At 41.7% G+C, this 13,415-nt stretch overlaps 1 protein-coding gene across 2 annotated transcripts in view; it reads right to left on the bottom strand.

The window, feature by feature from the left end:
* The window catches only part of LOC114769669 (chloride channel protein 2-like), a 44,431-nt gene extending 37,835 nt beyond the window's left edge, over positions 1 to 6,596 (bottom strand). For both annotated transcript variants that reach the window (XM_028962878.1, XM_028962879.1), the window contains exon 1: positions 6,365 to 6,596. In XM_028962878.1, the coding sequence (XP_028818711.1) occupies positions 6,365 to 6,415 (51 nt within the window). In that variant the 5' untranslated portion in view covers positions 6,416 to 6,596. The remainder of the gene's footprint in view (positions 1 to 6,364) is intronic.
* Between the last annotated feature and the right edge of the window lie 6,819 nt (positions 6,597 to 13,415).

Genomic DNA, 13,415 nt, shown 5'->3' with positions numbered 1-13,415 from the left:
GTGTGTCCTTGTTACTGTGTTTTGGAGACTCATGACTGGCATGTGTTTGGTGTGAATTAACTAGACACCAATCCTCCAAAAAACACAAACTTTTTATGAATCCCACTACATTACACTGGCTCTGCACTACACAGTCAGCACTGCAAAAGAAACTATCAACCACTATTAAGATTGAACTGCCTTCAAACTTTGAACGCAATAAATGCTGTTATCCCTTTCTCACTAAAAATGGTAAAACCTGAGATATGCCGCAGTTAGTGGCAATTAATTGCTTGACAGAATCTCACAACCCTAACATCTCTTAAAAGATTCCTCTATTATATGGTTTAGGTTGTTACTTGAATGAATGGAGCTGCATGGTAGATGATAGATCAGTGATTAATTTATCAAGTTAATCTGCAAAAAAAAATTTGTCACTACAGCCATAAATAAACATTAATGGTTAAACTGTTAGCGCTATTAGAAAGATATGTGCTAGTCTGCTTCAACCTCATGTCTGCATACAGTGACAGAATAGTACAGAATGTTTATAAACCAGCATAATATATTTCTTGTCATTTCTCATACACTTTGATTGGTATGTAAAGTTCAGTGAAATGTTTGCTTTCATTAAAATACACCTTTCATTCAGCTAATTTATTTCAATTGAATACCAAAATAATCTGTTCTATATTATTCTGATTACCAGTGACATAGGGAGTTCTCTATCACAGTAGAATGAACATCATCGTTTAAACAGGAACTGGGGAGAAGAATAGTTTCAGTTGTTGATCCTTGATGAGTTGCCTACATGTAGTAATTTGAAACGCACATACAGACGCTAAAGGCAGAAGACTGTGAAGGCCTGTCCCTTAATAGTCTGACCTTGATGTACGACTTGCATAAGTCAGTTTGAGTGGAAAAACAAAAACACAGAAAATTTAAGATTGACTTGTGAAATGTTAGTTGCACCAGTGAAACCAGGGGAAAATGTTGTGCTTCACAGATTTTTGGTGCACCCTGGAGCAGTTATGCGTTTAATTATTACCAAACAGCAATAGTCACTTCCAATAATGCTACCTCACTCTCACCAGTTTTAATTCCCAATCTTGTCTGCCTCCCTTTGAACACTACATTGCTACGATCATTAAAGCTGTTTTATCACCTAAATGTTTAAAGCAGAACCCATTATTCACTGTAGCATGTACTTGTAACAAACCCCAATTATTTGTTCAGCTGAAACCCATTTATAAATAGTTATGAAAATATAGTCACCAAATCCTGAGAATTAGGACAAAACATGTCTGGCCAAAAACATAAAGTATTCAAATATTGTTTGTTTTGGGGTGAAAAAAAAAAAGTGGTATTCATTCATTTATTCATTCATCATGGAAACAGGGCCAATGTACTATATGTACAAATATGTACATGTAACAGAATAACAAATAACATTGGGAAAATGGCAGCAGGTGCTCTGGAGTGATGAATTTAATTATATGGCATAAGAGAAATACAGGTAGATACTTATCAGGTGATGTTATATTATAGCCCCCCCAGAGTACTGATTAAGGTTTGTTCCAATGATCAGCTTTGGATATATTTACTCAAATCACATGTTTTATCATGTTTAACATGTGGCGCAACAACTATGGAACTTCCATTTTGACCTTGCATTCATATACTCTTCCTGGCATAGAGCAAAGGAGCAGCAACCAACTTTGAAATGTACAAATGTTCCAGAAAACCTCTGTATGGAAAACATTTCCATGATAAAACATCACCAGTCCACATATGACTACATATTGTAAATCACAACCAAAAGGTGTGTGGGAAACAGTCAAATTAACTAAAAGGGTGAATTATTATAAATGTGAGACACTATTGACAATACTGAGCTTTCAAAATACACCCTTGCAAGGCAGTACCTTAATACTGCATAAGACCATTCAACATTCCCTCAAAACAACCAACTATAACACACAACAGTCAGAATCACACTTAGATTCAAACACACGCCTAGCATTCACTCTGATTCATTTGATTAAAACATACACACCCTTTCACATCATTACAGTCTGGGATTGAAACTGCACTTCCTGCATCTCCATGAATAATTATATATGTTAGTTGGGACAGAAGTCTTTATTCTTCATTTATTTATATATCCCTCTAGAGCTACAGACATCATCTTAAATTTACATTTTTTTCCCCCAGCCTTTAGTTTTTTTTTTGTCGGTCACCTTGAGTCTCTAAGGATCAGGTTGAATGAACTGTTTTCTGAGCTTTTGTGTACTCTGTCTTATAACCAGTGTGTCCAATGTAAGCTAGTTTATACCCTCAACAAAACCTGCTACTGATGGAAATCTGGAACACACACACACGCACATATATATAAAAATCACATGTACTTCACCCACCTTATGGCTTTTCCTGCCTGCACCATCTCTTCATGGTAGATCCCTATAAGAACTTGGCCCTGTTCTTATAATCAACATCATGCCCTAAACCTTCAAGAGTGCCAGTATACTTGATGGCCTCATGTATTTGTGAAGCAAGATTCTGACTGGCAGTGGTAGAAGGTCATCAGGCCTGTACTATACAAGGCAGCTGTGGGTGAAATCAAGAGAATTGAACTGAACCATGAATCCTCAAGTTTATGAAATAGCTCAATGACTCTTACATAAAGATTTGTCTATTTTGATACCAAATATCAACAAATGTATGTTGTAGGGCCTGTCAAAGCCCATTGAGACATACTGTATGTGATTTTGGGCTATATAAGAAATAAATGTTGTGTTGTTGTTGTTGTTTTAGACATACATGAACATACAATGACAAACATTGTATATGAAGAGAGCAAAGTGAAAGATAAGTGAAATCTCATGCTTTTTTGGATTAGGATGACCAGATGTCCTCTTTTCCCTAGACATATCTTCTTTTTGAGATCTAGAAATGTCCAACCAGGTTTTTAGATTCGATTTTTCCTCACCACGTGCACTAAAATGCATTATACCCAATCCAAAGAAACATCTATATTCCAAGGTATGAATATCAATGACACTATGCACATGAAAATGAGGCAATGTTTAACTGAGCACCTTATGTATGGCCCTAATGTTGTGCTCAGCCCTCCCCATTAAAACTATAATATATAAAACCATATATACCATAATATAATATCTGGATAAGAAAATTGTGTGTGTGTATGTATGTTTGTGTATATATATTTTGCAATCATTGTTGTGCATATTTCAGTACAGCAGTACTTAGCATTACAAGGACATACACATCCGTAGCTTCAAATGGAGTTCATCGAGCGAGTGTGTGACTAGGATGGTAACGGCTCTAATTTGGCACCATGCCAGTCTCAACCTATCAATTCAGACTCCAACATGCCTGCTTCTCCCTCTCCCACACATGCTCTTACTATGTTTCATTTATGTTGTACCTTTGTGACAGGGGTTTCTTTGGGGTTGCTATAGCAACATCATTAGATCCTCAGCCAAGTCTTAGCATCTGTTTAAGACATGGGATTTTCTCCTGTTTCCTTTTATTTGTTCCCACTCCTTTCTCCACACCTACACCTTTCCTTCCTGCAGCTCCAGTCCTCCATGTTACTATAATTCTCTCTTTTATGTCTCTTGTTTTATTTGAGATGCTGGGCATAGGAGCACTTGACATTGAGCAATGAAACTGTACATGATGGGAAATACAGTGGCAGTAGCAGAACTTAGACATAAGTGCATTGCTCTGTGCATTCCTGGGTGCGAGTTATTTTGAAAGATGCGGGCATTTCCCTCTCATTGAGGAAGGACAGACTGAGTGGAGGAGTAAGAGTTTAGCGATCTCATCAATCTTTATGCTCCATTTACTTTCTCATGTTAAAAAACATTGGAATCGTGAAGTGATGGGAGTTCACTGTTGTGTGGAACTGGGGAATTTTGACCATTTCAGAGTGCATTTGGGTGCGGGTGTGAACAATGTCTGTGCATGAGAAGAAAAGTAACCATTGTTCACTTGGTGACAGGACAGACTTTTGACACCAGATGTCACAGACTCACACACATGCAGTGTTGGGGTCTGATCTGGGCACAGCTGATTTTGACTTCAGTGTGAAATGTGTGAGCATATGTGCTTACTCACAGCAATGTAGGTTTTTCAGACAGATTGTGTGGGAGTGCATTTGGGTGCATGTGTGTGTGTGTGTGTTTGATTCCACCCACATGTACTCCTGAAGCATATACATGACTAACAGGCATTGTATATCTCTCATTCTCTGGGTTTCATGAGTCTACGGGCATGTGGGCATGTGGGCGTGTGTGTTTGTGTGACCTTCTCTCTAGGACCTCTATGACCTCTCTCTCGATCCAGAGTGATGGACATTCAACCCTAAAGAACCAAGAATTTAGAACTATGGTCTAGATGCAAACACCAAAACCACATGGGAGAAACACACACACACACACACACACACACACACACACACACACACACACACACACACACACACACAGAAATCCCTTTGATTTGAATGATTTGTACATTCCTCCGTTTCCTGTGGCTGCGCACTCTGCTCTCTCATTGTCTGTGGTCTGTTCTCTCTGCTCTTTTCATTTCTCCTGCAGCTGATGGGATATTTGTCATTCCGGAGCAAAACCGAATGCAACAGAGGTCAAGTGTGTGTGTTAGTGTCCCTATGTTAGTGCATGAGAATGCAAACCCTCGACTGGCCCAGCTTAGCAATGATTTACATGATTTTGTTTGCTTTCTTCTGTCGGTCCATCTTTACACACTGTTCCTTTCCAGGCATTACTGAGTGAATCATCTCTCATCAGAAACAAACCAACCACAAATAATGAAGAGAGACGACAAACACAGATGATCAGGTGAGAAGGGGAGAGTCTTGCAGAAGATCAAGGAAGTTCAAAGACAAAAAACTCTGATAAGAACAAACTGCATATATGCATACAACAAAGATCTATGCTTGCTCTCCCTCACAGAGAAAGTGTGTGGCACAAGTGAGAGAGAAGGAGGTTCTGTACAAACAGGGCTTCACTGATGTCACCTTCAGAGCATGAACGGTCACCATCTTTCTCATTCACTACAGGACAAAAGTGCACTTCCTGTTAGCCCCTAATCCCATTACTGTTTTCTGTTGGCTGTAATGGAGATTTGGGCTGACCACTATCTGACCTTATAAGCTGAGTGAGCGAATATACGACAAAGTGAGTGAATGACAGAATGTAATGAACTTTTTTCCAGTAGCTCTGTGCGTGGGAGAGCAGATGCAATCCTGGCGCGTTTAAGAACCACAGCCGCTTTCAACTGTTGTTCTGCTTAGCACCCACTCACAAACTTTGACAACCAAACAAAGACACCAAGTCACTGCATGAGGGAGCAGTGGAGTGGTGACCCGAGGACTGTGACAGCGTGAGCGTCTGAAGCTGAATCAGCACAGGAAAATCTGAAGCCCACATTTGTTCATAGTTTACATACTTTATGAAAGTTCATATGGACTAAAGAATGAGCCAGCTTCTGAAAAACGACCAGTCAAATCCGCTCTGAAATGTAGTTGGGGTGACAGGCACGAGTGAACACAGGCATTAATCCCAGTAAAGAAGAAGTTATAGCATTTGTTGCTTTAGGGCAATTTTGCTGACTGCTATCATTTTACAGTAGGGACAAAATTATTTGATCATGTTTGTTATATTACTTCACATTGACCAAATTCATGTTAAAATATGTATGCAGGGTTCTGATCAAATCATATGAGAAAATATTTAGCAAAAGTTATGAAAGGTTTCAGTGTTTTCACATTTCTGGATGGTAGTGGCCTAGAAGGTAACACACTTGACCATGAGCCACAAAGTCACAGGTTCAAACCCCACTTACTACCATTGTGTCCCTGAGCAAGACACTTAACCCTGAGTGTCTCCAGGGGGACTGTCCCTGATTGTAAGGCGCTCTAGATAAGGGAGTTAGATAAATGCCGTAAATGTAAAAGTATGCGGAGTGGCATAAAAGAACAGGTCTGTTAAAAGAACAGGACTATTAAAAATAACTAAAGAGGCGAAATCTGTCTGATCGGTCTGATGTAGGCTGAAAATGGACCGTTCACTCACCACGGTCACGCGCATTATTAATAACTAATAACACACAGCATTTCAGGCTCAACTAACAAAAAGTAGTTTTGAAGAGAGTGGAAGCAGACCTTACGGTCGATATTATGCACGTGTCATTTACGTTTTCGTCACTTTTGACGTGCAGTCAAACGCATTATGTGCTCTGCAGTGGAGGAATTTAATGAGAGAAAAGTTCAAAAGCGAAGGTTACACCGACTCGACCTAGAATTCACACTCGGTTTGTGTGAAGAGTCCAAACTCACCAAAGTTTGCTCATACTGCAGAGCGCGCTGGTCTGTCCCGTCCCCGGCCATGGTTGCGGTGGCAGTCCGCCGGCTCCGTGGAGTCTCGGTTGCAGATTGTGTCGAGTCCGCAGCAGCGGCAGCCTTACTCGCACTGAGGCAGCAGACGCCGTCAGCTCCTCATGGACCGGTCCGCGATGCCTCGATTAGCGCCGAGCAGCTGTTGCATAATGCGGCGCAGAAACAAAGTTCCTTTATTTTATACTGGGCGATAGTTCCAGGACGCGCGCCCTCTGAGGCGGGACTTAAGTTCGAGCAGCGCCCCCCCCCCACGAAGCTCCTGTGGTGGTACGCTCCGTGCCTTCTCCGGGAAGTTCTCCTAAAGAACAAGTCCGGGCTCAGACTCCGCACGCTTCCAATAAATCCCCAGACCTGTCATTTGGGCTGCTCCACCTAACGTTTCGATGATAAATTGGACGTCGTCCACCAGTGGAATAGTCTATGTGTAACATGTTTTTACCACTGGTGGTAGTTTGGACGCTTTTCAAACTGTTCGTGCAAACATGGTTCTTCCCAACAGGTGACAGAATGTTAAACTGAGTGATTGTCATTTCAGGTGGCCTTTTCTGTAAAATACTGCAATACGTTTGAATAACATCTAATACATATGAAAATGCTCTCTTTCAAACTTTCGATGTTATCGCGTTATGGGATACGCCTTCTGCTTCATCGACCATGGAAGCACCAATGGACCAGTCGCAGCTGGAGCCACATCCTCTGTATTCCACTTTTCTCCGTGAAGAGTTAAGCTGTAATACTCGGTTCCTTTTTAGGATTCGGCTCCCCCTGAGTCACACACTAAACTGGTCCGGGTGTGTGGGTCACTTGAGTCAGTTTTACCAAATCGACAGCTGTGAGTCAACTGAAATGTTTGAAATCATCTTTTAAAAGAAAGTAAAATGCCTTGTGACAAGAATGAATCACTTTCAAATTAAACTTGATCATTTGAGTGATTCAGATTCAGCTACATGTGTTCTCGTGGTATGAGCCCAAACCCCCTTCATTACACGAGAACACATGTTCTGATTCATTTGTATGGTTCAGGCTGTAGGATATACCTCAATTTTAAATGTGGTGGTGCAAAGAAACTGTACGTTATACAAATTTTATGATAGTAATTGATGTTTGAACTTAACAGCATCAGCAATCAAGAAAATATTGATATTTCGATAAAAATCTTTTTGGCCCTGCAGTAGAGGCTATGCACCAAATATGCAATTCCAAGAAAAAGGAAGGAGAAGCCATTAATTTCTGTCTGCCTTGGAAAAAAAAGGCTGCACCCACTCCAAAAGCTGTAAAAAGCATCACCAGACCAAGGGATTGGTTGCCTCATCAATGATGAGAGTGAAAGTGGAGTGATTGTCATTGTGAAACAGTGCACAGCGCATGGTACACACAATGGAATGTGTCATCTGCTTTTAACCCATCAGCCTTGGTGAGCAGTGGGCAGTCATGAAAGTTGCCGTACCCCATGTGAGGAAATGACCTCACTCGATGTCTGCAGGATCAGTGGTGGGTTTCTTTTGGATTGGAAGGACCCTGGCTGTTTTAAAGATAGATGGTACATGACCAGACGTAATTGAACCATTTATGATGTGAGAAAAGAAGGGGATAAGGCCAGGAGAGATTGTTTGGAGTATTGTGGTTCCAGTGGATTGCCTGTAGATATGATCTGGATGATTTCATCTGATGAAAATTTTGAAAATTGTTCTAGGGCAGTCAACGAGTCTTCAGAGGGTACAGTAGAGGTTGTGGTTGTGGAGAATATCTGGCAGATTCGCTCAATATTCCCTGTGAAGAAGTTGACCAAATCTTCAGCGGTTATGGAAGATTGAGCAGGGGGATTTGGAGGCTTCAATTTAGATGAGAATATGTTGTGGAGGTTTGGCAGGTTGTGGACATAGGTTTCCAGTTTTGCTTTGTGGAAAGTAGATTTAGCAGAAGTGAGGTTAGAGGAGAAGTTGCGTAGGAATTTCTGATAATGCAGAAGGTCCAAGTCAAGCTGTGATTTTTGTTCTGCTCTTGTGCAAGAGGAGTGGAAGAAAGGTCAGTAGGAAGAGAGGGACGACTGAAGACCAGGTCCAGGACATTCCCTCTTTTGAGGGTGGAAGACCTGCAGCTGTTGGCCAAGGAGAAAGAGTGAAGAACGGGTAGAAGGCAAGATGATTTGAGTTAATCAAGTGGAAGGTTGAAGTCACCTGAGAAGATTGCTGTGAAGAGTGTCCAATTCAAAGGTTTGAGAAGCAGATGACAAAATGGGGTAGAGGAGGTTGCTGGTAAATTCTAGGGATAGTAATTCAAAGCCTCCCAGCCTTAAAGCAGCACCATCTATAGGAGTGGATGTTGTTGCTGGTTACTGGTGTCTTCCTCTTGTAAGTCGCTTTGGATAAAAACGTCTGCCAAGTAAAGTAAAGTAAAAGTAAAGGTTGTAGTTGCACGCTGACTGTTACCTCTGCTGACCTCACTTAATAAAACACTCAACAGCACTACCCGTTGGACTATATTTATATACAAAAAAATAGTTGATGTCCCTGTATCGATACAATATCACCACATAGTATATAACATGGCTGATAATATGCCACTGTGGCATATTTTAACCACCAGGGTGGTTTGCACTCATTCACCTCTGCACGACCTTGCATGTGACAATTGTTCCAATTCAGATTAATCTGGGGGTGGACCTCCTCTCCAGAAACATGTTGTCCCGCTTTGGGCTCATTCCAACATGGCTACTTCTTGGGCTTTATTCAGGTGAGTTCCTGTGCATGATATTTGTGCTGCTGCTCACTGGGCTATGCTGCACACATTTAACGGCGCAACGTTATAGTGCATTCGTTTGCAAGCTGTCCATAATTTTGGTTCTGAGAATTCGTTTTTCTAGTCTGACTCTGCGTCCGTTTGGGCGGAAGGGCTTTGGAAAGTATGCAATACGGAAGTAGGCCTTATCTTTCCCATAGTGAGATACCAAGCAAATGTTTAAATGAAAAAGTTGAAGAGAGGAGAATGCCAGTGGACTGCAGCAACTGGTATAGGGAAGGCAGGGCTTCCTGTGTTCAGATGCAATTGGTGAGTACAATGAATATGATTTTTGTTCAGAGCATACACTTTTTATAACATTCTAAAAGTTTGAATACAATTGTATGCATAATGCATATGAATGTTCCTTGTTAGTGTTTTTGATATTGCCAATATGACATAAATGGTAATATAAATTAAACACAGCTAGGAATTCACCAGTTAGGCTGTCCTAGTTAGGGTACCGGGCCACTGTAGCACCAATATACCATTATAACCACATATTTCAGTATCGGTCGTACAGTGCAATCGTCTGCTGCTGCTTCTGTTTGTTTTTCTCCAAGACACGGAATCAAGCACCCAGACTACTGACAGACCCCAGTGATCAGACCAGCAAATAAATCCTGGTTCCTGACAACTGCTTTACAAGGACAAAACATGAAACAAACCAGAGGGTCACCACAGCCACCACCACCATTACAACTACAGCTCCAGGGATCTTCAAATGGACCAGTAACATCATTACGAACACGTAATCTAGACCATGACACTGAATCCATCCTGGACTTCTCCAACTCTACAAACGTAGGACTTATTATTATATCATATCCAACCCTGCACTGACACCATTTGCAGGCTCACTCTACCCTGGAAGGGGGTCCCTCTCTGTATCACTCCTTCCCAAGGTTTCTTCCTTTCTCTCTCCTAGAGTTTTTTTTTGTGTGGAGTTTTTCCTTGTGTGCGGAAGGGTCAAGTGTGGGGGGTGTCAACTGTAGGGCCAGTCAAAGTCCATTGAGACATACTGTATGTGATTTTGGGCTATATAAGAAATAAATGTTGTTGTTGTTGTTGTTGAATGGTAGCAACTAACTAACTAACTCCTTAAATGTTAATATCCCAAAAGGCAGGCTTGCTATTATACAAGACTATTTATGTTGGACTTTCTGGCCCTGCCAAAGAGCCAGGCAGTGATCCAGGACTTCTAAAAACAAGTTTGTGGATCACTGCGCATCAAGGTCAGTAATAAGATATACTATGATACATTGGCAAATTATTGCATCCTTTCAACTGGATCATTTTAACAGCTAATATACTGGTATATTATTTGTTCCTGTATAGGAAAGTCGTAAACAATCATAATCATCCAAAAAATACCTAAATACCTATTTAGGATGATTTACAGATTCTCTAATAATACTTGATCTTATAAGCAGGGCAGAGATATGCCACTGAAAAACACAACATCTGAAGAAAACATGGCTAGTACTAACTCACCCTCCGACCTAGGAAAGCCTAACAAAAGTTAACAAAAGGACCTGCCTAAAAGACAATTAGATGACATGGATACAAGTATTTTGTGCAGTTAAAGTCCAAGCAATATACAAGGAAAACCATTTAAATGTCCATGAACACAAAAAACTTAATGATAAGATCATTAGATAAGATAAACTCGCATGTTGTTCTGAGGCAGGAAAATATACAAAGGACACTGCACACTATGGATCATAAAAAAATAAAAGCAATATTATAGACGCTAAATAGCTTTTGACTCAACTGGAGTTTCTGTATAGAATTTTATTCATGTATTATTCAGCATTTTCACAATTTATTGGCTGTGTGAAAGTGGAGATTTCTAGGTTAGGGGGTTGGGGCCCGTGAGCGAGCACCTGGTGGCCGGGCTTTCGCCCATGGGGCCTGGCCGGGCCTAGCCCGAACTGGATATATGGGCTCATCCAACTGTGGACCCACCATCCGCAGGAGGAACATGAACGTTTTGGTGCAATGTGGATCAGGTGGCAGACCAAGGCCGGAGCTTTGGCGGTCCAATCACCAGACAAAGAAACTGGCTATTGGGACATGGAACGTCACCTCTCTGGCGGGGAAGGAGCTGGAGTTTGTGGAAGAGGTTGAACGGTTCTGGCTAGATATAGTCAGACTTACTCCGAGGTGAGAGGCAGCGGGCTGGGGTTGGCGTTTGTGAGCCCCAAGACTCTCAGTCTGTTTGTTGGGGTTTACCCCGGGGGAAAAGAGGGTAGCTTCCCTGTGCCTTCGGGTCGGGGAATGGGTCCTGACTGTTGTTTCCCTTTTAGGAGACCCTGGGACGAGTGCTAGATAGTGCTCTGACTGGGTTCTCCATTGTCCTGCTGGAGGACTTCAACGCTCATGTGGGCCATGACAACATGACCTGGAGGGGTTGGCCCACCAGATCTGAACTCGAGTGGTATTTCGTTATTGGACTTCTGTGCAAGCCACAGTTTGGCCATAACGAACACCATGTTCGAATGTAAGGATGCCAATACGTACCAGGGCAGTGTAGGTCGCAGGTCGATGATTGACTTTGTAGTCTTATGACCATATGTTTTTGACACAGTGGAGCTGTCAACTAATCAACACCTGGTGGTGAGTTGGATCAGATGGCAGGGGAAGATGCCACGTAGACCTTCCAGACCCAAGACGTATCGTGAGTGTCTGCTGAGAATGCCTGGCAGAAGATCCTGTCAAGATGGTCTTCAATTCCCACCTCTGGCAGAGCTTTGACCATGTCCTGAGAGCAGTGGGGAACATTGAGTCCGAATGGACCTTATTCCACTGTGCAATTGTTGAGGCGGCTGTTGCTAGCTGTCGTCGCAAGGTGGCCAGTGCCAGTCGTGGCTGTAATCCCCGTACCTGCTGGTGGACCAGAGGTTAGGAGAGCCTTCAGGAACATTCAAAAGATCTGAAACACATTACAAGGCAAAGTTTTTGCCTTCAAATGTGATTTATTATTGTGGCAGAGTTGTAACATCGCCATCAACATTGCCATAACTGAAATGAATGGGATAAAGACCCCAGTTTTACTGGGTGGTTAAAAGCCTGTATCTAGAACCAACAGTAAAGCTTTCTGTTGCTGTTGCAACATGTAAATGATATTCTGGGCTGTTCAGTGTAGGGACTGCACTCCACACAGGTTCAGGCACTGTTCTGCCCAGTGGTGGTTTTTGCAAACATACAAACTCTTGCTTAATCAACTAACTTGAAGGCAAACAATTTTCATGAGGTGAAACACAGTGACTTCTGAACAAAGGGTTTGAGAAAAGGTAAACTTTAGCTACATCCCTAGGCAACGCATATTTGCTATAATAGGAACTGGTGTTTGTATACATTCAGAAGAAAGACATGTAGGTGATGTCAACGGGTGGGGCTTGTGGTGTTTGTAGGTATAAATGTGAAGCTTTATCTGCTGCCCTAAACATGGGAGGAGGGTTACTGTATATGTATGCTTGCTGTATAGTCATCTTGAAAAACTTTTTTGTTGCTTTGTTCAATTTTATAATCAGATTTTAACAGTCACTGCTTCACCCCAGGAGACCTGAAACACATTACAACACTATAGAAAAACACCAGTATTTCTGGTTGCGTTTTCCTTTATTTAGTCCACTTTGGTTCAGTGGGGCATCCGTGCTGACCAGGTCCCTGCAGCTTCCTCCTCCCCATGCATTTCAGCGTAGGGATCCACAGAAGGTGGCATGTGACAGGTTCGATTCTGAGTATGGCAGGGTTCAGCTGCACCCAACGCTGGGAGGAGTTGCTCACATTGTTACATCTTTAGGTGACAGTTTTTAAACTGGACCTTGACCAATCCGGAATGGAAAGTTTTCTGGATGTCTGCATTATTGTTATGGCAAATGTTTTACACAAGATGCTCTTTCTGATGCTCTTCCCAAATATCCAGGCTTGGGACTGGTACAAAAAAATACACTGGCATATGCATCCTTAGTTGGGCTAATATATGCATAAAATATATATAGTCATTTTAGTATTCTTATTTTCTTTTGCAGGGAAATGTTACTCACTGTTAGTACCAAATATAGTAGATAAATAGAGTTTTTGACAAAGTGGGTCTAGTTAAAAGTTGCAATATTGTACTTGGAAATAACAATGTAAAACAATGTAGATATATGTCACGTCCACGTCTGCTCAGCCCCACATGACATGCCCCCAATGTAGTAGGTAC

This window comes from Denticeps clupeoides, chromosome 19, assembly GCF_900700375.1.
Source record: "Denticeps clupeoides chromosome 19, fDenClu1.1, whole genome shotgun sequence".
NCBI classification, from domain to species: domain Eukaryota; kingdom Metazoa; phylum Chordata; class Actinopteri; order Clupeiformes; family Denticipitidae; genus Denticeps; species Denticeps clupeoides.
This window is presented reverse-complemented; position numbering and strand designations above follow the sequence as displayed.